This window comes from Carassius auratus, chromosome 45 (assembly GCF_003368295.1).
Source record: "Carassius auratus strain Wakin chromosome 45, ASM336829v1, whole genome shotgun sequence".
In the NCBI taxonomy this organism is placed as follows: domain Eukaryota; kingdom Metazoa; phylum Chordata; class Actinopteri; order Cypriniformes; family Cyprinidae; genus Carassius; species Carassius auratus.
The window spans coordinates 2,948,132-2,974,857 of record NC_039287.1 but is presented as its reverse complement, the minus strand read 5'-3'; the positions used below and the strand labels follow the sequence as shown (position 1 = coordinate 2,974,857).

Below are 26,726 nucleotides of genomic sequence, written 5' to 3'. Positions count from 1 at the left end.
GCATTATTTTTGTCATATAATAATTACATTATACCCACGTTTGTTCCATCAATCAACAATCAACATTCAGAGACAAACCTAACTGTACTAGAAGTGTTTATAGACTGGCACCTGCACTTCCTGTTCTAGACTTTGCTGCATTTTGCTCCAGTACTTTATCACTTTTACCGCCAGTTACAATTTCTTTATTTTGGTTTTTATGTCCTGTTTCAGAATTAGACTAATTATGCATTTGTATCATTTATTGAAGTCTCTTAATTATTGTTATTTTGTTCCTGGTGTTAATCAAATCTCATTTGGATCGCAATACATCCACACGTCCTTTTATCTACCACGCAGGATAAAATTAAAATTCTGCCACCTAAACAAAAAGCTGTGGATGGCAAACGTCCCCCCTCCTCCTCGGCTCTCTCCCTCACTGCTTGTGTGCGCTGTGTCTGTCTACTCTGCAGAGTACATCCAACTCGCTCCGAGTAAATGCTCACTGTCTGGCGCCGTGACCTAACCAAACGTAACCCCAAGAGTCCTCGTTGAATACATCGCTTTATCTCAGTCTGGAAGCAATAGAAAACGTGTGACTACGTCGCTCATCTAAATGGCTAGCACATTAATAATGGTGCGTTATCTTTGTGCGCGTCTCTCATTGGAAACCTTCACTTCACGTGGTGCTGTACAAATAATGAAGAGGTGAATCCCCCAATCCCCAGTCTACCGTTGTGGGACCGAGTCCGTGGCGTTTTGAGTGTCAGTAACTTCTGTGTCATAAACTGACATCATCTCATCATGCCTGGAAAGAAATGAATCCCGGTTCAGCACTCGACTCAACATAGAAACGCGCGCGAAGAGAACTTTGCCTTGCAACTCTTGTTTGGTGGATACGGCACGCGCCACGGCAGCGCGCGGAGGATCAACAACTTTCCTCAGAAACAGCGCTAGCATCCTTCCCATGTCGATTCAAACCCTTCCATGTCACAAATTATTGTTGCTTTAATTGGACGAGAATGTTTCAGAAGAAACCATATCTGCTCAAACACGAGGAAAACATCGTTGGTAAGCCTTGAGAAGCGGATAATAAATGACTTTTATGCGCCCCAGAATCGCGTCCTCGCCAGGTGGACTGTGAAGAGACAGAAGAGGAATGTTTATCCGAAATTTATTGCCGCTTAGTTTGGGTTTTTTGTCGTTTTTGTTAAGTCACTGTTTTCTCTCACTGTTTCTTCCATTATTTCAGGTAAGTTGGACTAAGCAGTTCAGTCGTTTATAATAATTCGTACGTGAGTCCGGTTCAGTAACTGAGCGTCGCGGATGCGCACGTGCATAACGGACACTATGAGATTTTCTATTGCGCTGAGATTGATTAAATAGTTATTTAGATATCTGCTTGTGCGTTTTTATACCTATACATTGTCAGATACAATTGACAACTATTAAACCATAAATTGTATTAATATAATTATTTCTTTATATAAGTCATTAACCTAAGTTTAATCAGTATGTTTAGTTTCAGAGTTTAGGATATTTCACTTTAATATACTTAATGGTTGAAAGCTAAATATTCTTGGATATTTGTGTGTAATATTTTGACCTCACACATCCATTATTACTACAGTAGTAGTATTTGCTTCTACTCTAGAGCACTAGTATGCACTACATTTTATTCAAAGAGCATCCCCTCCTTTCAGTACCAGTTAAAGTCATAGATATTGTACTGTGTTCAGGTCTGGAGACATAGCTTTTGGTCCTTTAGTACTGTCCCCTGTGGCAACAGTGTTCATAAGACTAGTAGAAGTGTTTCCTGGATGGCCTATTAGGGGGAGGCAGTGTCAAGGATCACCCCCTGTTACTCCCACTCTTCTGGGGGTCCAAGGCTCTGCAGTGTGGGTGGGTGCTCTTTTTGAGAGACCTCAGCCTCCACACACCCTTCATTCTCCACTTTAGTGGGAGGGAGCTCCCATTCGCCAGCATGCGTACAGAAAAAACAAGAGAGTGCTTGTGCTGTTATGATATTCTCTCTATTGTAAATTTTAATGACTATTTTGAAAAGTCGCATTTTACTATTGCAAAATGCTTTTTCAAAATGTTTTTGCTGTGCTACATGTGACATGATGATTGAAGTTACAAAAACACTCATCTAAGTTGTGCTCTGTTTTTCACCACAGTTTGCGAGAGGAGAGCTGCAGAAATCATGCTCCCGGACCACAGTGGCACCGCTCGAAGGGAGCTGCCAGTTGCCATGCCAGTGTAGGGCCTACCCACCGTTACCCCCTCCACCCCCTCCTCCACCACCCCCGAGGCTCCTGGCTCCAACTGGTGAGTAGTGCTACCCTCTAATGTCTCTGCAGTACCTAATTCATAGTTTTCAGTCACATGACTAGCACACAGACCAGGAGGGTGGAATATCCATAGAGCTGCAGCTCTGGCCTTTAAATTTTCCATCTGTTTCAAGCTATGAATATTTATACCACCTCTCAAAAGAAGAAGAACAAAGACATGTGAAGAAACTGCAAGATTTGGGCATGCTTTGTAAATCGCTACATTATTGACAATGGACCTTTTTTTGCTCATGTTATTTTGTCTAGATTTGCAGAACCTTAAAACAGTGATTATTAGAATTGCAAATTCAGTATAAGACCTATTATATTCAGGCAAGCAGATGAACCCAAGTTAAAACTATGAATAGCAATTGGTTCATAACATTGGCAAATTTTGATATCTGTAAATGCTTAAAATTTAACACAGTTTGTAATCTCAAAAGCACTTCTCTGCACCACCTCAGATTGGAGTTCATGTACCTTTCTGTGTGTCAGACATAAATCTCACAAATGTGATTTTATCTCAGTGTCATGTTGTCAGAATCTGCAGTGAGTTCAATCCCCCCAAAATGAATGAATTGGCTGTGGCTGTACTCTTTTCCAGAAAGACAGGCGAGTTCATTTAATCAGATTTTGTCACTGTCGTTTTGAAGGTAGCAGTTGTAAGCAGTTTAATAGATTGCCCTTCTTACTGAAACAATTGTAATTTCCTGACACCTCCTGTTTTGAGTAACGGAAACTATGTTGCTGTTCACAACTGACACAAAGCTCAATCCCTTTCATTACAGGAGGTGGAAATTTTAGATTTGTCATCAGGGGTCCCTGTCAGGCTCTGAGGAAAGCCAGATCAATGAGGCCTCAGCATTGAAAGGGTTGTGAAATCAATCTGCCTCTGGAGTTTTAGCCTTCTGCTTTAAGCCTGAGTAATGTACTCTCACAACAACGGCAAGCTCTTGGGGAAAAACATTTGTAAGAATTTATGACAAATACATTAGTATGTGCCTTGGATCAGTACCTGCCTCATGCATACATGCTTGCTACAGGTACATCTTCAGATATGAAGCAAACAAAATCAATACTTTGCATGAACGGCCAGTGAGGCTTTAATATTATGTTTTCATACAGTGACATGAAATGTTTTGAGGGCAAACTGCAGCATAGCTATTAACAACTGCGTGAGTGCTGAGGATTTAACTGTAAAAGGCAGTTTTGATAAGTAACCGATTGAAGGCTGGTGACAGGCTTTGCCTTTAGGGGTGAAATGGCTTTAACATTAGCTTATTAAAATTATTCATGAGGAAGTTGTGTTTAATGAGGACTCCCACACCTTTCGTTACTGTAGCAGTGATACAAGGTTTAAATGGAGGAATGTATTAGTTGTGGAAAAGGAAAGGCGGCTTCAGAGGGCCTGATTGCAATAAGAAGCGCTAAGGACCTAAATCTAATAGTAGGATTAAAACGGAAGTTTGACTTCGGCTGAATATCGTCAGCATCCTGGTGAATAAACAGATTCTTTAAGTAGCAACTGACATTCCAACAAACTAAGAAGAGCAGATTGGTACCAATAAAGCAACATGATGTTTTTTAAGCAGCCCATTTATCACAAATCCTCTTATCCAGCTTGTCCAGGCCAAATATAGTTTACAATGGATAATACCACACTGAATTACTCTTTGTTGTATTGTCTTCATAATAAACTGTATTGGAGCAGACACATAGTACTGATTGAACCGAGAATATTACCAAAGGGTACACATTTTATCTCATGATTAGTCTGAATCTATTTTTAGCAGAACTGCTGAGGATGTAGATGAGGGGAAGTAGATTAGATGAAACTGCTCCCGGGCTCTTGGAAAAGAACATACTCTTTTAAGCCTAAAAAAGGGAATTCGTGAAACACATGCCAAACTCTGCTAATCTCGCAGCCATTGTGACAAATTATAGTAACCTAAAATCCCTGAGAGCCCGTCTTTTTAAGGTGTGAAGAATTTGATATTATTTTTATGATGCTAACCTGTGCGCCAGTCAAGATGTTGTTTGCAGTAGCAGTAGTGGTCACAAAAAGGAAAGAGGGAATTCCTCTATTTGTATGTTACTGTACCTCTGCCATCAAATAATACTAATCTCTAAAACATTAATATAAATTAAATATAAAATATAAATTAAATAATGCCATTTAGCAGTTATTTGCTGAAAATAATCAGCATTTTGTTTTTTTTCTGTATTTTTAGATCCTTTAATCATATATGTAGTATATATCTTCAGATTAAAGATTACTAATAATGCTGCATTATCCATAAACAATTACATTTACTTTACTGAACTAGTTGTTTCGTTGAACGTGATGTTATTCCTTAATCTAGGCAGAAAGTTGCTGCCTCATGGAGAGCTTTGAAATAGCAAAGTACTTCTCTCCTCTTGTCAAGCATTCTCCCTCTGGGCCTGTCGGCTTGACTCCTCCTCCTGACAGAGAAGAGAAAAAGCAAAGCTAATGTCTCCCTGTCCAGAGGGGCTGTTTTGTCTTGCAAGTGCATTTGCCTGTTTATGCTAATTCAAAGCATGTCAACATTAATTAAGCATTTTAGCATTTTAGAAAGTAATTAAGTGTAGCCAAGTCAAAAACTCATTGTGACACAAAACACAAATAAAGTGAAACAAATTTATCTTTCCATATCTTTCCATCAGGTGAACCCATGCCAGGTGACAGCTCATTTCTGAGATACCAGGCACTGTGAGATACACTGTGAGATACACTGTGAGATACACTGTGACCAATTGCAAAACATTTTCCCTCTTGTGTGCAAGTACAGTAGGGTAGCTTGCTGTAGGGAAAATTGCTGTGTCAGAAGTGTAAAATTGCCCTGCACAGTGAGAAGGCAGTCAGTGGCTCTACTTCTATGAAGTGCTACATTATATAACAAATAATGAGAATAGGTGTATGATCAAGGATCCCACAGTTAAAGATCGATACACTTAGATAATAGTGACTGACCATGCAAAGCTAACATGTTCACTCACTATGAACAATTATAGTGCCTTGTTTTTGTTTTTTATATCTCAGTTAATCAATAAAAATTACAGGTGAGGTGTGTATACACTTTTACCAATCTTCATTTTTTGTTCCTGCTCTCTTAGTTCACATAGTAACTTTAATTTTGACAAATTTACTTTCAAATAAAGCCACTTACTTTATACATTTTAGAGTATCTAAGTGTGGGTTGAAGAAGGTTGATGAACCTGTCTGATTTGACACTTTTTGTTTTAATTTTACGTATCAGATGTTTCATTTTATTGTTGTTCAAATATATTTCCAAACATTGGAGGAAATGTAAAGCTACCTTCCCCTAATACTAATACAAGATCTTATCCACTATCTGATGACTGGGCCATAGCACAGAAGGATGAGGGGTGTAACACCCACTGACATTTTCACTAACTGTGAAATTGAGAAATTCACCTGGCATAAAGTAGAGAATCTGTTGAATCAGGAGCCATTCACCTCTGCTCACACACTCTTACATTCACCTTCCCCTCTGTCTAATGTGTTGTCGAGCCTATCTGCTAATGTTGCATGGATTGATTCCCTATGATCCAGTTTGTCTTATTTGAGAGGACATTGGTAATCAAGAAGCATTAGCAGATTGACAATCACTGGCGGAAAGCCATGGGGTTGCTCTGTGCACACGATGGTACACTAAGCTGCAAATAAGTTAAAGACCCTCAAATAGTCTCAGACTGGAGAGGAGGCCATAAAGCTTTTTTATGCATTGCTAATTAATACTTTCCAGTTTAGGTTAATTACATACTAGAGAGGCTGATCATGATTCTCATGATGCAGCACTTTGTATTTAGTTTAAATGTTTTATTTGTAGTGTGCCTGTTTCTGTACTTGAGAAGGCTATTTGAGAATGTAATATATTAATCATAACTAGGTATTTCATCACCTTTTTGTTACAGTACACTTTACAATATACAGTAGGTGTGGACTCTTCAAAGACGAAGGTAACATCTACAGTATAAAGATAGCTGGTAAAGTGCCAGGTAGGAGTAAAATACTGGGCTTTTAAAACTGTTGCTAGAGTATAAACAATGTTACCTGGGATGGGCTCATATCTCTGGAGATAAAACAAATTGCTGCCCTGATTAGAATTAAGATTTAATGTTATGTATTTTGGACATTGTGTCATGTCTTTGCTGAGATGCTTTGCCACCTTTGTGAATAGGCCTACTTCAGGATACCATATGTTTGAAGATTGGTTGTATTTCTGGTCTGGAGTACTTTATAAACTCATATCCAGACTTTTTGAATTATTATAAACACTGAATTGAACATTTTTGAATGCATGTCAACGATTCATCTATGCATAGTTTTTTTATTATTTATTTTTTGACCTTGTAATTTTTTATCAAGATGAAGATGTCATAACTCAATCTTCCTGTGAAACGACAGACTTCTTTGATGATCTGTACTGGATATTGCTGAAGCTCCACCTCTTTCTTGCAATCAATTGCAAGCTTAAATTCTGATCTGCCTCCATTTTTGAGTGCAACAGCCAAAATCTAACAACAACCGATGGATAGAAGTCCCTGACCATTTGATTTTCTTTTTCGATTGGCCATTTCTAATGGAATTTAAGATCTATAGCTAATTCCATTTCATTGCGACTTCAAATTGTAGAAAATAATTATGCCTAAACCTAAACATTGTAAAAGAGAACTAGAAGCATGTTGGAGCCCTAATCACGAAGTACTGATACGTTAAAATAATTAACATAGAATGTCTGATTCATGAATGAATGATTTGAATGTAAGCATTACATTTATTTATAACATTTGTATGTAATTAAGGAAAGGAATTAATCTTGGTGAGAATTGTGACCTACTACCACAGTGGCCATTCTAAGCAGTTTACAGGACCGGCTCTCCTTACTGATTTAATTGGCTTTTTATGTTGGATGGGATGCCAAATGTTATTTCACTCAGAAACTTGGCAAAAGGTCTAAATCCATATTGAAAGCGCACCAGCCTGCACAACAAGAAAATTTGCTTACGGTATTCCCCAAAGGTCAAAATAAATGAGGAGAATTGTTAAGAAAAATTTTCACAGACATTCCTATCTGGGCGGGATTAGATTTCAGTGCTGTAGCATTAGCTGCCTGGAACATTTAGCAAGAAAATTATGTCATAATATTTAACTCAAAAATTAACAGTGATCATTATGATGACCCAACACACTACATTGTAAAGTTGCTGAGAAATCAGTTTTTAATGTTTTGAAAATACAAATAAAATCAAAGAAATTGTTGATAAAAGCATAGTGTGTACATGTGTAGATACATGAAAAGAAGACGTTACTGAAGTCACGTAAGTTTCTTTCTAGCTTGTGATCTTCCTCTTACGCATCCAGCCCAATGCCACTGGCAAATGTCAGGAGTCACGGTCTGTCTCCACCACATCCCCTCAACCAAATGGACATGACATGCTTGCAGGTCTGGCCCTGCACCATGCTCTTAGCTTTAATTAAAGAGGGCTTTAGGATGTGTGCCAAAGACTTTGGAGAGTCGCCTTCATCGATCACCCTCACTGTCTCATCTAGCTTTCCACACCCCCACAGCTTTTGAATCATCTTTGTACTCTTTTTATTTTTTTTCATTTCACCACTCATCAGCATTGGATGATGGAGTGAGGTTTTTCCTGTTTGAGTATGACTAACTAGGTAGGATGGGGGAAGCAGCAGTTGCCTGCAGGCTCTGCACTGACCTTTGCTAGGATGCACTTTGTCATGAGTGTGGATGAGCCACCCACAGGGATGGAGGCCCACGATTGCTCCCTCCCTCTGCCTGCAGACTTTCCCGTTGTAGAAGGAGAGCCGAGGCCCTCCCTACCTGTGCTTGCGATCAAACGCAAGGTCTGTGGCTCAGGCGTCAAAGGGTTAAAGTGGGGTATAGAGTTAAGGCTTTCAGTTAAATCCAGGTCTTCAGAATGAAGGTCTCATTATGTCTAACGGCATCTAAATATCTGTGAAATTAAAGCCAGTTGCAGCCCACTTCTTGCTTGTGTAATATCTCAACATTTAAGTATGAGAAAATCAGCAGATAGTCTTGCAAGTGAGGAGAGAGTGAGAATAAAAAATGTATATCCATACTCCATACTCTAAGTAAGTGGTAGGAATACGTTTTGAGTTCTCATAAACGACTTAAATTCTCATAAACTACTTAAAAGTCTCTTACTTTGCTCCTCCTATGGTAGTCTCCCAAAAAATGTGCAGAGCTCGACTCAAGATGGAGTTATTCTGTTTTGTTTTTTAATATCTGGCAGTCTGTCAGTCACCTTATTTAAAAATCAGTTTTGACCAGGCAATCCAGAGCCATGTAACTCCATTAAACAGGAGAGCAGGTACAAAAATAGCCTAATCCAATAGGCCATCATGAGATCGAACCTCTGATTTCTGTCTGCTGCTCCTTTATCATAAACAGTAGACACTGCGGTTCACAGTGTACAAGTTACATTGAACTAATGTTACATATTACAAGCCTTTTTTGGCACCTACTTTTAATGAGCTGATGCATATTATGTCCAGTGATTTCATTTAGTTTTTACTTAAGTATAAGTGATAAAGAAATAGTTAACTAACAATAAAATTTAAACTCATCCTTGTGTTGTTCCAGTCCTTTATGACTTAATATCTTCTGCAGAATGCAAAAGCAGATATTTGGAACAGTGTTTCTGTTTTTGTCCATATAATGGACTGATTTGCTTTCATTGTATGAACACAAATTTACAGAGACTTCTTTTGTATTAAGACATGGATGAGTATATTATGCAAGGATTTTCATGGTCGGATGAACTATCCTTTTAAGAGTGTAAACGCTTCCTATTAAAAAGTGTCCCTTTTTCCCTTGCATACTTTTCCCAACAGTTGCACAAGGGTCCAATTATTGAGTTCGCTCAAGCTAGACAGTCTTTGCAAAGTCATCTCTTTGGGGCAGCCATCGTTTCTCTGTAAACACATAGCATGTGTTGGGCCATCTGAGACTAAGGAGTCTTCTGACGATAGACCTTTTGTCTGACTGTACACTCATTAACGAATATTAGTCATTTCACTCTTTACTTTAAGTTATCAGACAGAGAGATTGTGCAGAAGACACTGAGAACCCTATACAAGCAGACAGATTTTGTGTTGAAATAAAATCACTGCTGGAAAATGTGTCACTGCTGTGTAGTGTCTTAATGCAAGTATAAAAGATGTGTAATCAACCATTGTACATGCTCTTGTAGATGTTTTTACAAATGAACAAGTCTACTTTGAAATCTAAATAAGGTCACTGAGGTCATCTTCGCACTCATCTAGACCCATTCACTTGATGTTTTCTGCCTTCTCTATAATGTATTTTGATTTCTGGGTGTGTCATATTTCATTAAGAATCTGACTTTGTAATCAATACAAGAGTTACTTTCTGCTCTGTTGAATTATTTCAGCAATTAGGTGTTTGCATTTCTTCCATCTGTTCTAAATAGTGAGGCTTGGGTGCATCGATCAGAATGATAAACAGCAAGAGAAAAGCCCATATGAAGTTGCTGATGCATTGGTCTTGACCCAAGGGACAATTATTCAGTGATTTATACTCTGAAGCACCTGGCTAATACCTCAATCCCTTTAATTAATGGGAAGTTTGTGAGAATAATGAGAAATAACAAAAGCGAGAGTGGTTGTAATATATCTTCTGTGTACCAGTGCTCTTTTTCATTGAATTAGTGCTGATTCTTGTGCTGAAGCCAGTGCACAGCTGGTAAGAGTGGTTAACCTTTCTCAAAACTGACCCGCGTTTTCACTAACTTCCTTAACTATGAAGCACATTTTGAGAACATGTACTACAGTACATTAATTTTAGTGTTTGATTCAGAGCACCTTTGATTATCAGCTGATTTTAATGCAATGGGTAAGAATTATGGGTATGTACACGTATTCGTATCGGAAATGTTCGGTACGGGTGTTTCGGTTCAGTACGCAGGTGTACCGAACAACTACAGCATTATTTTAACCACTGCATGAGAGGAACTTCATTTGAAACTTTCAGTTTTATATATAGCTACTTTTGATAAGAAACAAAGTCTCATCTTTTCAAATTGTCAGTTTTAATCAGGAAACTCAAACAATAATGCTGTTTTCGCACTCTTTGATGTGGAGTGACAGATCGCATATATACGCCTCAGTTTAAAAACGGCAGCTTGAGTATGCACGATCATCCCTTCCTCTTTTCTAGATTTAAGGCTAAATAAACATGAATGAACATCTCTTGCCTATGTAATCACTCAAGCAGTGTTTCAACCGCAGTAAGACGGCAATAAAATAGCTTGTAAACAAACGTCACGTAGCATTTCATTTACCTCAGGCAAGGCATCAGTGACTATACCTAGACAAAAGAAAAGAGCATTTTGCGAAATATAACACTATATAAAGATTACATTTTACTTTACCTGTTAGTGATGTCTTAGTTATTTAATGTTTAAAAAAAATCTATTACGAAACAAGTTATGAGAGCCACTTTGTAAATTAACAGTCAACAACAGATATTATTTTTATAATTTCTAAGGTAATTGAAAACCTGCATTATGTGTAATTACATTTTTATATACATTTTTATTTAAGTTTAGTATTATGTTAAAAAATAAAAAGTAATTGAATTTAAGTTTGGGCTCTTTTGTTAACTAACTCTATAGGAAAGTAAAAGAGCCTCCTACAGTTTAGAGCATAAGCTGAGGTAGATTGCTACCTCTAAAAACCCCACCTCCAGCTGTCAGTAGATTATCAGCTTCATGACAAACAGGCAGCAACTAGTGAGGTTGGGGAAACTCACATCCAGGACCCTCCCAATCAGCACTGGTGCCCCTCAGGTTTGCATTGTCTCCCAACTGCTCTTCTCCCTGTAAACAAATGACTGCACCTCTAAAGACCCCTCTTTTAAGCTCGTGGACAACACTACAATCATCAGCCTCATCCAGGACAGTGAGGAGTCTGCTTACGGACAAGAGGTTGAGCAGCTGGCTGTCTGGTGCAGTCTTAACAACCTGGAGCTCAACATTTTTTAAAACAGTGGAGATGATTGTGGACTTCAGGAGAAACCCCACTGCACCACTGCACCTTAGGCACCACCATCTCACAGTACCTGAAGTAGGACATTTAGATTGACTCTATTGTAAAAAAGGCTCAGCAGTGGCTGTATTTCCATTGGAAGCTGTGGAAATTCAACCTGCCACAGGAGCTGCTCACATAGCCTGTGTTCATCTATAACTGTTTGGTTTGGCTCAGCTACCAAATCAGACATCAGGAGACTACAATGGGCAGTCAGGACTGCTGAGAAGATTATTGATGCCCCCCTGCCAAACTTCTAAGAACTTTACACCTCCAGAGTGAGGAAAGGGGCTGGTTAAATCACTCTGGATCCCTCAAACTCAGCACACTTCCTCTTTGAACTATTGACCTCTAGCCGGCGCTACAGAGCACTGAGCACATGTGCACATTCACAATCCTGTCTATTGATATTTTGTTTTTCTCTATATTTTATATATGTATGTCTGTACTGGAAGCTACTGAAACCGACATATTCCTTCTGTGTGTAAACACACTTGGCGAAAAAGCTTTTTCTTATTCTGATTCTGAGGGAGAAGAGACAGTAGCCCCATGTGCTCACGAGGGCAATGAACTTGTTAATTTATCTTCTCCTGTGCATTTTTTAAAGTACTATTAAAACTGCTCACTAAAGCAGGGTGCCACTATCAGTTCACAACCAGAGAAAATTCATCCAAACTTTAAAGTGGTGGAAAAGGTAGAGTAGCCTGAAGCACTAATATGTTTCTGGATGAGATTGCTGTGTAATGGTCCAAATAAAGCACCTCTCGGATATGGAATGATAGATGGAGTAGAGCAGAATGTTGCAGCCTTATGATTGGGCAATCAGACTGCATTGGTGTGAGAGACCATTATGAGAGTGATAATTGTAAAAGTACAGTTCTCTAATCTCTACATTAGGGACAGGTGGGATGGTTGACTACTTTTCCAACAACTGACTAATTAACTACTGAAGCTGTCTTTTCTAAGTGACTTCATGCTATAACATGCTCCGTAGTACAGTAAAGACATCAAAGCATTGTTTTTATAACAAATTCATCACCCATGATCTTGCCATGCATTATAACTGAGCTCCAGAAATACTTCATAAATGTTGGACTATGAACCCTGCATTCTGTTGTTCTTCTAGCAGTTTCAGGGCTTCCTCAAGACCCACTAGCTGATGTAGTTTTGCACATCCCTGTTCTGCATATTAATTTTTCTGTGCTCTGCATTCTTTTTAATACTTTGTTTCTCTTCCAGTGGCTCCCTCCACTGTATCCCCCATAACGCCATGGAGGAGAGAGATGGAGATCTTAGTACTGGGGACAGTAAGCTGTGCATCTGTGGTCTTCCTTCTCCTGACTGCCATCATCTGCTACAAGGCCATCAAGAGGTAAGACTGTAAGCCTCAATAGTTTTACTTATCTTCATTTTCAGAACCATATCTTTAAAATATTTGTAAATAAAAGCAAATATAGACGGTAGTAAAATTTGAGAATTGTGTAATGTAAACATTTGATATAATATTGGGCATTTAATACTGAATGCACAGTGTTTTGGCCAACAGGTATGTTTTGGTCATTGCCTGTTATTGTAATTAATTTCTTTCTTACTAGAGGAAAAAAAATCTAAATCATATTTTATGTTCCAGAAAAGAAAAGAAATCATGCAGGTTTGGAGCGACATAAGGTTGAGTAAATGAATGTAAACAGAGCAAATTCCATTAGCGTTTTGTCTGTGTCAGCTTCAAGCTATCTTAATTTAACAAGATAACAAGGCAAAGAGATGATATCTCCACTTCTTGTCTGAAACATGAATTGTGAATGTTATCTTAGTTGAAATGACATGAAGCTGTCACCTTCCTACTTTAGGAAAGACAATGACTCTGATTTATGGTTAGGAAAAGGAATGTGTTTTGCACTGATGGTGCAGTAGAAGGCGTACACATTGCATGGTGTGTCAGCCTTAAGCTGCTTTTTTCGTTTGGTACCAGTGACATGCTGTCAAGAGAACAACTGAGAGTTCTGTCAAATCAGCTGCAGACAGGGAAATGGCCTCAGACAGTCCAGCGACAAAGAAAAGAGGCTCCCAGACTATCTTTGATACATCCAGGGCTAAACTACAAAAATTCAGTTAGCAGAAGATCACTTAAATTTAGCAGATGTATTGCTATTGTGCACTGTGCTGCATCATATTTATTTTTATTTCTATTCTAGGTAATCATAAAAGCTCTCAGCTTTCAGGTCGAAGTCACTCAGCTTTTTTTTATTTAAGGAGCAAACATTGACCTTTAATACATGCATCACTATATAATTTTCTGTAGTAGCTTATAATGTTGTTTTAACTTGTGAGCTATAGTGTTAACTCAAACATTTTTGATAACATTTTGTGAAATCGTGACCATGTATTACAATCCCACGTATAGTCAAGACTGGCCATAAAGAGAACAGAGTTTTAGGATGTATTCACACCTGCTGAAGAGGTGGTCTCAGTATGTTTCCAAACGCTTGAGAATTGAGAATTTTTGTCCAATGAATGGATGACCTTAGCACACGTGTGGTTTTGTTTACAATTCCTGGTTCACATGCAAAAAGAGCAGTGTGAAAGTGTACCACACCAAAAAAATAAAAAAATAAATCAACATTGAATTTGGTCCAGACCAAAGCATGTGAACTAGCGGACTTTCCTGGTGTGAATACACCCTTATTCAAAATAGAGTAACTGAAATACCACTTTTATCTGCATTAGTACAGCATGTCACTGGAACTTTTGACTATTTACTGTATCTCGAGGATTTATCACTGCAGGTGTTACAGAAGCTGAATATTTCTCTTCCTCTTTACAAAAGTGAATTCACACATGGCTCAGTATTATGTTAAATCATTAGATGTCTCATCCTTGTGGGCTGTTAGAGTTGGTATTATCAGTGGGTGTCCCACCATCCTCATGCATTTTGACCTTTAACCACAACACTCCTAACTTAGTGGGTCAACATAGGATGCTACCAGCAGGTATCATCTACTGTAAAAAAAAACATCTAATGGCTGGTTGCACGGCTTTATTGACAAATTGGAATGCAGGACCAGAACTAATTGCTTCACCCCCCCCCCCCCCACAAAAAAAATAACAAATCTGATTCCATCTGATAACCATCAGTTGACTATATTTGGCCTGGTTCATGTCATCCTGAAGCTACTCTCGTTACCTTGAAACTATTCAGATTTCCCAGTGAAACTAGTGGAGGTAAATCCAATTTGTTAATGTTAAAAGATTCCAGTCTTCTGGAAATTAATCTTTTATTTATGGAAGCTGTGGAACATCCCTTAGCTATTACACAAGGACTTGTTATGAGCTCTGTTTTGAAATAATTTCACTTAGTGAATTCATTTCTCACATATTGCCTCTTTTTTGCCTGAGAACTTTGTATAAGGAAGCTGACTCCCAAAGGAAAACCCAGCTGGCAGCTATTTCCCCACTAATTAGCTTGCCCAGTCTGCCAAAATGAAGAGAGAGACATGTTTAATGCCTTCCTTTATATGCATGCGAACATATCATTTAGCTTTGCCCAATGACCGATGCACTGCAAATGGTGCTTCTTCAAACAGTTGCTAAAGTGTCCTAGTGAAGACTCAGATTATTACCCCAATCAGTGTTTTATGGTATCTGCATGCTGAAGCCTGGTGTGGCTTACTTATTGTAATGAGTTTGATGGAATTGGAGGCACTGAAGAGGAAAGCTATAGCAGTTTTGTTGAAAACTTGCTCAGTGCATATTGTGAAGAATGGATCCTAGTGGAAAGAAATGCTGTGCTTTGTGATTTTTGACCACTGTAAACAAATGATAAAGCATCCCGGTCATTGAGCAGTAGTGTAATTATGATAACAAAGACTCTCAGGGTAAGATGAGCAACATAGCTTTAGTTCATCTTTTTCCCCCCTTAGCTCTGCTGAACATGCAGCACTGTTAAAGGGATAGTTCACCTTTAGTTGCTGGTCCTCATTGTTTCATAGTATGAAAAAAGCAACACAAGAACCAGCAATTCAATGAGAACGATCACTTTAAATGCTGTCATGCATAGTTACAGTCAACACATCTAAAATTTGAAATACTAATTCGAATTAGGCTTGTGTTTAAAGTGCTCTATGAGACACTGAGACTAAAAATGCTAAATTGTCTCTGAGATGTTAACGTTAATAACAATAGCGTTGTAATTATCTGTAAAATATATTTTCAAAATGATGTTGTTATGGGAAAGGATGAAACTGATTGGTTGGTTCTTGTCACATGACCAGCTGTGCGCTTGCAGCATTCTGAAAAGTATAAATGTTTTTATCTCGATGCGACGCAGACGTGCCTGGAAAAATGAGCATGTCATGTCCAAGTGGCAACCTCCCGCTCTCTCTCGTGAAGCCAACAAGGAAGTATTCTCACATAGCCAGACCTTCACACTGAATGTCTGGATTTCATGGCAGCTTTCATTGGCCAAGGCCGCCCATGAGGCCGTTTGACCTGGATGTCCAACATCCAATCACAGTTCAGTTCATTCATCGTCACGTTTTGAGGAGTGGAAATGTCGCCACAATAACAGACCAGTGTGTAAAACTCTTGGATGTATTTTAAATATTCTATGCTGCGAACTTTAAATATTTCACATACTTTTGAAAACCCAGCATTTAGTTGATCCTTGATAAGCACTCTTCGTCACAGTTTTTTCTATTGTGATAAAACAGTTGATTATTATGATAAATGACATCTTGGGGGGAAATTTTTTTTTAAATATTCTGTTTTGTTTATTAAGATTGCACATGACATTATGCTGCAAAAAAGTTATACAGCATCATTTACCTTTGAACCATCCACTGAACCTACAGTCCTGTGGAAACAATCTAAGCCCACTCTGTTTATTTTCAGAGGAAGTAAAGACATTCTGGTGCCTATTTCAAAGAGCCAGGTTATAAAATATTTACCTCTACCTGTAATGTTTTGTGTAGCTCCCTGCCATGTGTGTACTACATGCCATGTATTATTAAGGGCCCAGGCCCACATTTGGAAGTGAGGATATGGCTGTTTTAGGTGATATTCCTGGCCTTAATTTCAATGAGAAAGGACAAACTGAACCACTGAGCATCCAACCTGGTGTTCACCGAACAAGAACTACAAGTGTCATATGAGTGTAGAGTATGTATACATGTAGAGTGTTTATGTAGATTCCAAAGAGCTTTGAATTTTAAAGGTGCACTCAACTCTTTTATAAATAAATAATTTCATAGTTTTACCCCGTTATAGCATGTCTCTAAAACCAAAACTTTAACATATTCAAAATCAGATAGGATAAGCAGAATCATTCATTTTTTAAATCTTTGTCACTGCAGTTTTTAGGCATCTTCACAGGAAGAGAATAGCTTTTACAAATCACTTGTTTTTCTAACATCAGCTATGCTTCAGAAAGTATCCTTCCAGATCAGCATTTATTTTGGTCCGAGAGACATTTTTTTGGCCCACATTTTCCCACAGGATTTGTGTTTCGACCTCAGAGGAGAGGTCACATACTGTAATACCCAGGAAAACAAACAGTGTTTGAAATATCTGGGGAATTGCCACAAGGACATCTCAGGTGCTATTGTCCATCAGTGAAAAATGGTGGTAAAGAGACAGAAACTGAGTGAGTGAGAGAGAGAGTGTGTTTGTGAGCAGCCTCAGTGCTGATTCAGGGAAAAGATAAAGGAGCTTTTGGCTTCCCGTCCTGGCACGTTACATAAGCTGAGTGGTAAACAGAGAAATTGGGCGACTGTCAGGGCATCTGCACACAATGCAGTAGAGTAACACTACTCCAGCAACATCTGCACGACTGCTGGAGTCCATGAGCCTTTAGCAGGTTGGAGGGGGGACAGAAACAAGCTCTCAGTGGAAAATTACTGTTTAGCTGAAAAAGCATAAATGGTAGTTTTATGCATTGGACTTCCAGACATTGTGTACGTGAATTGAGAAGACATGGATAATGTGATCAATCCAAAGAGCCTTCTCCGCCTAAAGAATCTGACTATTCATTATGGAGAATTGTTCTTCATTTGTCTCCAGCATTCAAGCGTGTCAAATAAATGAAGGGCAGTCCTTAAGTGACCCCGTGCAGCAGCTCTACAGCTCTTCTTTTATTTACAACATACTTTTATAATCTTTGTATTTACTTAAGCTAATTATGTTCTTGTCATTGTGATGTCAACCTGAGGATTATGTGACTATATTTTATTTCTCCACAAGTGTTTATTTTTGAAAGGAAGGAGGATAGCAAGACTTTGTTTTCTACACATTTTTATTCTTGTTATCCTCCTCCTTCCTCACTCCACCCCTCCAAAATCAGATGAGGCAGAGTTTTTCCCATGTGTAAATCATGCAAAGTGAGAGGATGTCTTTATAGGAAAGCCCTGCAGCCTGGGGCATCTTGTGACAGATGGCCCCTGCAGAGCTATGGGATGGTCTCATCAGTCCTGCCCAAGAGACAGAGACTGTGTGTTTATCACAGCAGATGAGCGCTAGCTACCTCTGAACATTTAATCAATCTCGACAAGGACTTATAGTTGACTTCAGTTGAAGGGATCACTTTATTTGTTGCTCAAGGTTTGAAATATTAGGCCTTTTTTAGAAGCTGAAGAGGAGGAAACAAAGGCCATGATGATAATAATATTCTGTCTAATCAAACAGCAGAAAAAGTAATGGTAATTTAGAGGGATAATGCACACAAAGATGAAAATCCTGTCATTTACTCGCCCTTCTGGCTGCAGAACAAAAATTAAGATATTTTGCTGAATGTCTCGACTGTTTTTCTTTCCCCATACTATGAAAGTTATATATTGCCATTAAAAAGTTAGAGATTGGCAAGATTTGTTTTGTTTTGTTTAAGTTCCTTTTGCTCAGCCAAGCTGCATTTATTTGATAAAAATTACGGTACATATAAAGTAATATTGCGAATATTGTATATATATATATATATATTATTATTATTATTTATTTATTTCAGAATTCTTTTATATATATTGAAGTTCAAAAACATGACATTTTTACAACATTTAAATGACAACTGTAGCAAAGCTCCAAACACAGATGACATTTAAGGGGTCAGCTGAAACAAATGGTCTTTATCTTATCCTGTCTGCAAAAGCAGCCTTGATTCAACAAGTTGCTAACTCGTGTGTATTTCTCTGGAAGAAACGGGTCAATTTTAATGAGCTCAAGCCCTGTTTATGAAATTAGACTTATCCTCTAGACAGACCCCAGAGAGCTGCAGACACTGAAGATGGGCTCTGTAAAGGTCAGGTTGTTTTCTTTCTCATGACAATTTTTATTTATCCTGACCTAACCTAATGTGATGTGTAATCTCTTGTTTTGGTATTTACTGTTATTGTTCATTATTGTTCAAACTCAATGACCAAATACTTTTTATGGTGTATTTTAATCAAAATCACATTTATTATTATCACACACAGTTCTAAGCCTTGAAACCCAGAGAACTCTGAGTTGAATAATTTCAACATTTGATACAAAGCAGATAGATAATTATAAAGATAGATAAAATATCTTTTTTTTTTATAATGGTGGCGAATAAAAATTGTGAGTCACATAGTCATATAATTAGAATGGTCATATAATTATAATATCATCAAAAAGTTAATTTATTTCACTAATTCCATTCAAAAAGTGAAACTTGTATATTACATTCATTCATTACACACAGACTGATATATTTCAAATGTTTATTTCTTTTAATTTTGATGTTTATCAATAAATGACAACTAAGGAAAATCCCAAATTCAGTATCTCAGAAAATGTGAATATTGTGAAAAGGTTCAATATTGAAGACACCTGGTGCTACACTCTAATCAGCTAATTAACTCAAAACACCTGCAAAGGCCACTAAAAGGTCTCTCAGTCTAGTTCTGTAGGCTACACAATCATGGGGAAGACAGCTGACTTGACAGTTGTCCAAAAGAAGACCATTGATATTCTAATATTATGACCAGCACCTGTATTTGCAGGTTTGAGTGCTTATTTTAAGTTCATTTTAAGTACTAATAAAGTTGTTCCTTGTGGATATTGTGTTTGTTTAAAAACACTCAAATAAATAAAAGGGTCTTTGAATAATGTATGATTTCAGCTGCAGTAAATGTCTGTAGTCAATTGTGTACATTTGAGTATTTTGTATACTTAGTATTTTGTTACATTGTTGTAACTACTGTTCAAACTATTTGGGGTCCCCATAACATGGGATCACCCATATTTTTTAATGGTAGTGTATATATTGTAGTTTTATATTATATTGTTGTGCTGTTGAGTAATTCTCTAGTCATCAGTTTTATAGAAATTTCTCTAGTTTGTAAATTTTATGAGGTGTACAGTCAACTTAAGTGTCTTTTTGATGGTAACAGTCTCAGTGCCAGCAAGAAAGAAGCAGGCAAATGGTTTCTACAGGGGCATACTTCAACACTTAGCCTCTAAGATGTATTAAGGGTGTCTTAATATATTTATGAATATAAATTTCACTATGGAGATTCATTTTTACATACACAAGCCTTTCGGATTATCCCTATTGTATGAATGCGTTGTTTTAGCAGTGACATGGTTTCTTGGCATCAGGCTACTCCATTCGCTTATTGAACATTGTAGATAGCTGCTTTCATGAGGCAGCTTTTTGTGCAGCCTTACTTTGCAAAATCTGAAGCATTAAATATGCCCCAACTGATTCAAACCTTTAACGATATTAATTTTGGCATCTTATAAAATGTGAATCCTCAGAATCCATCTCTCTACATAACAAGCTGTTGCCTCAGGCCCTCTCTACCATTAAGTCAATATGTGCCTGACATGATTTAACAAAATATCAACAGATTGGATGTGCGTGCTCCACTGTTTGGCCAGCTATGGATTGTAATGCAGTTATGAAGGCAATTGGCTGCAGGCAGGTTGCATATTTAAAATCGTAATAAAGAACGGACAGGCTAGGGCGCATACAACTGCTTTTCAAGTCCAGCAGCCATTATGGCTTGCGGGAAGTAATTTAAACTCCAGAATAACTCACTTTGATGACCTGTGCTGCTGTTCGTCAACTAGACTTTGTTAGTGTCTCAAGCAGCGTCTAAAAGTGTGTGCTCCGGCTTCCTGAAACACTGACTGTAAAATAGAGCAAATACAGCACACAGAAAACATTGTGATTTAAATTTAACCTACCATGAGTACTATTTGGGTTTTCCTTTCCTAGCTTTTCTGTTTGATTTTGGGACATTGTATTTTGTTGCACAAAGCTCAAGCCTCTAAAACCCGATCAATAGCATCCTCAATATGAGCAAAAATTGTCGTTTGAAGCTTAATCTTTTTGTTTTCTTTTCCAGGAAACCCCTTCGAAAAGAAGAGAATGGCACAAGCCGAGGGGAGTATGCCATGAGCTCACACTGTAAACAGCAGGTAGTGGAAACCAATAACACTGGAGTATAGTGGCCATGCTATAGCTGAACATTCTGTACTCTACAGCACCACCATCTCTGCTGGGGTTTATGAGATGGACGCAAGGCATATTATGAATTTAGGAATGGTAAACCTCATGGCTGCTCTTCTTGGGACATAAAATGATGTTTAAAGAAAAGACTAAGGTGAATATGTATTGAGTGATGTGTACAGGTACAAGTATAAGCAAGTTTCGAGGAGACACGGAAACTCTTACCAATGCTGGCAGCTGCACGAATATCATGAGACTCAACCTGGCGGCCCCCCAGAGCCCCTTTGAGGAATATATACAACATCAACAAAATAAAAGCATGCACTTTCTGTTGAATGCAATGATGTTTTAAAATTCCTGTCTTCTCTTGTCTTTAACTCTGTTTTTGCAGTGTTCCTCATTAAGCGTTAAGGGTTCTTATATGTCATGTAGATTGTGTGAGTGTTTGATGGATAATTGACTGAAATTGGCCAAAATTCCAAATGGGATTGGGTGGTCCTAGATTTTGTGTACCAAATATACAAGGGAGAATAAGAAATGGTTTCCTTAATGGTTTTTTGCAATTTGTGTTACTATGCAATTGGAAAGGATTGAGTTCTTGAGGTGCATATTTAGAATACAAAAAACGAGGCTAGCATTAGCATCGCTAATAGTTAACAGATTGTAGTCTGACGGTTCTATACATGATATTCAAATTTGTCTGATGGTGTAGCCTTCATGTGAAAGATATTCAATTATAAATACATGGAAACAACAACAACATGTATGATGGATTAGTTTTAGGGATTGATTGATGAATAATTTCATGCTATGTCTGATACTAAAATCTGTACTGTTTTGTCCAAAAATAAAAGGCACTACAAACTAAAATTGTAAGTTTTTGTAAATGTATGTTTGGATGCATAGACAACATAGTGTACAGTATGAAATATGGATAACTCTTTATTTTCAGATGAACAATTGATTGGGTATTTGAGATTTGAAAAATAATGGCTATAGGAAGACACTCTTTAGGAAATAACTCTTAAAGTGTAAAATCTTTGCCGTAATGTATTTAAATTAGCTCTAGACAAGACATTTCAAAGCAAGTATCCACAATTAAATATCTATTATCTATAAAATAAATATCCAATATGGACAAATACTGATTAAAAATTGACTAATGTTGTCTTATAACAGATATGGTCCTAACATATGATGCACCTCTAACTAGTTTGGCTTTTGGTATTGCATTTAAAGTAGATGGAACATACACAATCCGATGGATGTCCTGTATCCGTTTACCTTTCAGTAACTGCACAACCCTGTTCAACTGATAATTACAACTGAAACAATTCACAATTAGTCAGGATTTGTTCATCAGAGTGGTCCATAATTTTCCTCAAAGTATATAGAAGAGATATTACAAGCTGGAAAAGAAATAAAATGGTTACATAAAATTACATTTTGAAGTTGAAATATAAGTTGAAAACGTAATGCATTGGGAAATATATTGACTTTACATTAATCAGTCATTTTATTATGGTTAATAGAAAACCGTACACTTGTGTAACTGGATTTGATTATCACGCCATCATTTGTGGTCCAGCTCTTTAGAATGTTTGCAAATCATTCTAGTTTCACAACAAGTCTCTTCTTGACCTTTTTTGGCAACTCTTCAAAACTAGGATGTTACAAGCTTTTACTAAGATGGTTTAAAGCTTTTTTTAAAGTTGATAATACTGTGATTTCATGTGGGTTAGTGGACGCTTTAAAGATGTATCAAGTGATTCATCAAACAAGCTTAGCCTCTAAATTTAGCTTGTAATATCACTGTTAAACAGATTCTCTCCACTGTTTAATTTGTTTTTCATTGGAACTATATATTGAACTTTTATCGAACCTGTAATTAAAACCGCGATGCAATGTTTATGCATAGTAACACTGAATATACAACTGAGCAATCCCTCTTCATATTCTTAAAAAAAATTCTCACAATCTACTGTACAGTCATTCACCCGTTCAACAAGATATATTAAATATATATATGTGTATTATACTGTACATACTATACTGTATAAGGTACTCAGAATTGTATTGCATGAATGTACATATCAATATTTGCCTTCTTGACAGTCTATTGTGTGTACAGAGTATGAGAAAATGTTTATAGGGATGTGTCGTCAAAACAGAATAAGTGTTATTGTTTGTCTGGAACAAGCCATTAATGTATATTTGAGTAATCAGAGGTTGTTGCACAATGTATGCATCACATACCAAAATGTAAAACTATTATAATTTGTGCATTGAACTAATTTAATTGCAACTTGCTGACTTTTTTTAGTTTTAAATAAAAATGTACTACTGAATCGTATCTGACGTTTTTGTCTGTGTGTGTGCAAAAATAATTGGTCTGTCATCATTTACGTTTTATAAATAGTGCACAGCTGTGATATGTACTGTACATGTGCAGGATTCTGGTCAGAAAATATGGTTTATGATAGGCTATAATATTTAAACAGTATATGTTTATAAATCTTTTTTTAATACAATTTCATTACATTGTTGACACCTGGTATCTGTCAGCCTTGGAATGTTTTGTGGTTGTATGTGGTGGATGATTATATTCCATTAATTGCTATCTGAGATATAATTATCTCTATATAATTATTGCACTAAAAATATTGTTCCTAGCAACAACAACAAGACTCATAAGACTAGTATTAGAATACTCTCATTCTGTCGCATATAAAACTGTTGTTTACTTTTAATATAATAATTAGATGTATAATATTTATTTTTCATTTTTATTTAAATAAAATTTTAGCAGACAGTAAAACCTCTGTGGGGAAGTAAGAACATTGTGAAAGAGTTAAACTGGGAGAAATTGTGGGGAGAAAATTTTGTAATTTCACCTCCATCTGCTGACACTCCTTGCTTGACAAGTCATCTAGAAAAGTGGGATATCAAGTTGTCTTTCCTGTAAGAAAAACAGTGCAAACATATTTTCTCTGTTCTGTTAGATAAATTACCCATGTGTGGAAAAGGATTATAAATTGCTTGGAGAACATGAAGGCCGAGTAGGCTGTCATTCAGTCACTTTCACATGAAAAACTTGATGCTTTACATTATTAACACTATCAATTATTCAGTCACATGTGAGGTGAAGTTATTTGTCCATGGCTTCATATCATTCAGACACAGTGCTCTCATTATACGTAAATTACAATTACAACATTGCAAGTTGCTAGTTAAACTTTATATAGATACTTTAATCATTTAAAAATTTTCTGAAAAAGCTCACAATTAAGATATCAGTGTTCAGGTTTTTAGTGTTGAGCACAATATTAGAATAATTACAGAAGGATCATGTTACACTAAAGTCTGGATTAATGGCAGCTGAAAATTCAGCTTTGGCATCTCAAGAATAAATTACTTTTGAAATTATAGAAAATAGAAAACAATTCTTTAAATGTAATATTTTTTTCAACAATATTGCAGATTTTTTTTCTAACAAATAAATGCATATACAAGTGTGTGTGTGTGTTTGTGTGTGTGTGTGCTCTTGTTTTTGTGACATATCAGGACACAGCTCTGTATAATGACATGGGTATGACACCGGTATAACAAGGAGAGGGCGACTTATGAGGACATAACCCATGTCCCCATTTTTCAAAACACTTATAAATCATACAGTTTTTTTGTGAAAGTTAAAATGCACAGTTTCCTGAGAGGGTTAGGTTTAGGTGTAGGGTTGGTGTAGGGCCATAGAATATACAGTTTGTACAGTATAAAGACCATTACGCCTATGGGATGAACCCACTTTCACAAAAACAAATGTGTGTGTGTATGTTCCAGTGCAGGCATTCATGAAATTATCAACAAGCTTTCATGTGCAGAGAGCTCTCTTCCCTCCAGGCAGCCACACACTGGCCTCTAGCAGAATAAGGAGTTGATACTCTCACCTCTTCTGCTCGAAAGCCTCTTCATAATCACCCTCTATAATAGGTGACAGTATTAATGCAGGGTTGATGTTGTTTTATCTACGATAAGGCACCCAGAACCTTATGAAGATTGCTTCAGAAGACATCATATAGCACAAAACCACGAATAACCACAAATCCCCAAGACCAAGGTCTTCTGGTTACCACAAAGATATACAGGGTTACCTAGTTGTATTACATGTTAAATAAGGGAGGCATATCTAAATGAAAGGAGCCAGTAGAGCTGTTTTCGAACTTCTCCATCAGACGTGCCATTTGAAGATAATGCAATGAGACGGCTGGGGCCATTTGGAGCACTGATGCGTCTCCTCTCCACCGAGACTTGACTTACATGGGAACAAAGCCAACCCGACAGCCTGTAAATCGCTCTGCTCAGCTCCTGCTCGTGGGAGGAGAGAGAGGGAGGGGAGGGGGTCCACTTTTAGATGATGACACAAATTTATAGATATGTGACTTCATCGTGACAGCCCTGTAATCAATGGGACCACTGAGACATCCTATGGAAATGATAGATCAATTGAAGCTTTGCTAAACGTGTATGTGCAATATTTGCATATGAAGGTTAAATAAGTAAACAAAACACTAAAGAAGCTTTGCATCTCTATCTGTGTCATTGTCGAGAGAGAAAGCAAGAGCTCTGACTGTGCATATTATACTGTCAGGATTTGTAGCTCTGCATTCAGTATGAGTTGGGACAATAACAAACTCAGCCGTGGCTCCCAAGCTGTGGCACAGCTGAAGCTAAGGCCTTTTGGGCTATATGGATCAAATGAAATGGACTGGAGGGGATAATCCTTCTGCTGTCCCCTATAAACAAAACCAATGCACCACCGCTAATGTGGCTGCACCCATTTGCATCTCATCGGTCCAAGCCTCAGAATCAACAACAACAACAACAACATCTGTGAAAAATGCTCCTTTCTGTTGTACAGACTGTTCGTTGTAGAGATGTTTCAGAATTGGTTCATAAGTGAGAAAGCCTGATATGGTTACTAGCAGTTTTTGGATTCAGTTCAGTCTTAATCCAACCAGACATATAATGCAACTAAACTACATTTTGCATTACATTTTACATTACAGTTAGTTCTAATCCTCAAATTTGATTGAACGAACAGCACTCCTAGGGGTCTGAAATAACAGTATAAGGGGACGCTGACGCAAAATGTATTTTAGCACTCCACCGCGCAGTTTTTGCATTGATTTTTTAAATATAAAAATGCTCAAACGATTTGTTAATAAAACAGATTCATTCAGAAACTAAACAACTAAGTCAAACAATCAGGTCACTTAACTGATTGGTTCATTGACACAGTTTCATTTAAGAACGAATTTAGCAGACGCTTTTATCCAAACAAACTTACAAATGAGGACAATGGAAGGAGGTTTAGCTTTTATTTTAATAGCAATGCATTTCACAAAATGATGTCTGGGGAGCAGTCAGTGCCAGAGTATGACAGAGAGCCCTACGATGCTCCAGCCTTTTTTCCTGTTTTTTGAAGATTTCTAGACACTCAAGAGTTTGCACTTACCCCTCTCCCCCAGACAGCATGGTGTGTAATCAATGTCAGTGTTGATCTTTCTAAGGCCATTCATCCATATAAATGCTGCAATGGAAAACTGATGGAGAGGGGGGAAAAAGTAAGACAAAATTGATGTGGTTTGGCCCATCTCACAAATTGCAATGATAGTGTACAGTTGTGGGATCAAGTGATAGCAGGTTCCCAGGCTCTGGGAAAATCTTCCAAACCAATGACCCAATCATCTGTGCTTTGTGTTACAAATTGTCCTCTATATTAAAATACATATGGATTCTTATTAATATACAAAATATTACT

At 37.4% G+C, this 26,726-nt stretch overlaps 1 protein-coding gene across 2 annotated transcripts; it reads left to right on the top strand.

Moving 5' to 3' along the window:
- Positions 1–463: 463 nt before the first annotated feature.
- Positions 464–23,236, top strand: LOC113062901 (proline-rich membrane anchor 1-like). 2 transcript variants are annotated; one of them, XM_026232965.1, is made up of 4 exons: positions 464–1,050; positions 2,160–2,310; positions 12,685–12,817; positions 20,805–23,236. In XM_026232965.1, the coding sequence occupies exons 1-4, from the start codon at positions 967–969 to the stop codon at positions 20,905–20,907; spliced, it is 471 nt and encodes a 156-aa protein (XP_026088750.1). In that variant the 5' UTR covers positions 464–966; the 3' UTR covers positions 20,908–23,236. The 2 variants fall into 2 exon arrangements, with proteins under 2 accessions (XP_026088750.1, XP_026088749.1); XM_026232964.1 differs by having other exon boundaries at positions 464–1,231.
- The last annotated feature ends 3,490 nt before the right edge of the window (positions 23,237–26,726 follow it).

Excerpts from the sequence above, each read along its gene's own strand:
- LOC113062901 (XM_026232964.1), top strand. The coding sequence starts at position 1,139 with ATGTTTATCCGAAATTTATTGCCGCTTAGTTTGGGTTTTTTGTCGTTT. Across the intron at positions 2,311-12,684 it reads GAGGCTCCTGGCTCCAACTG|TGGCTCCCTCCACTGTATCC; the intron begins GTGAGTAGTGCT and ends TTTCTCTTCCAG. Across the intron at positions 12,818-20,804 it reads TGCTACAAGGCCATCAAGAG|GAAACCCCTTCGAAAAGAAG; the intron begins GTAAGACTGTAA and ends TTTCTTTTCCAG.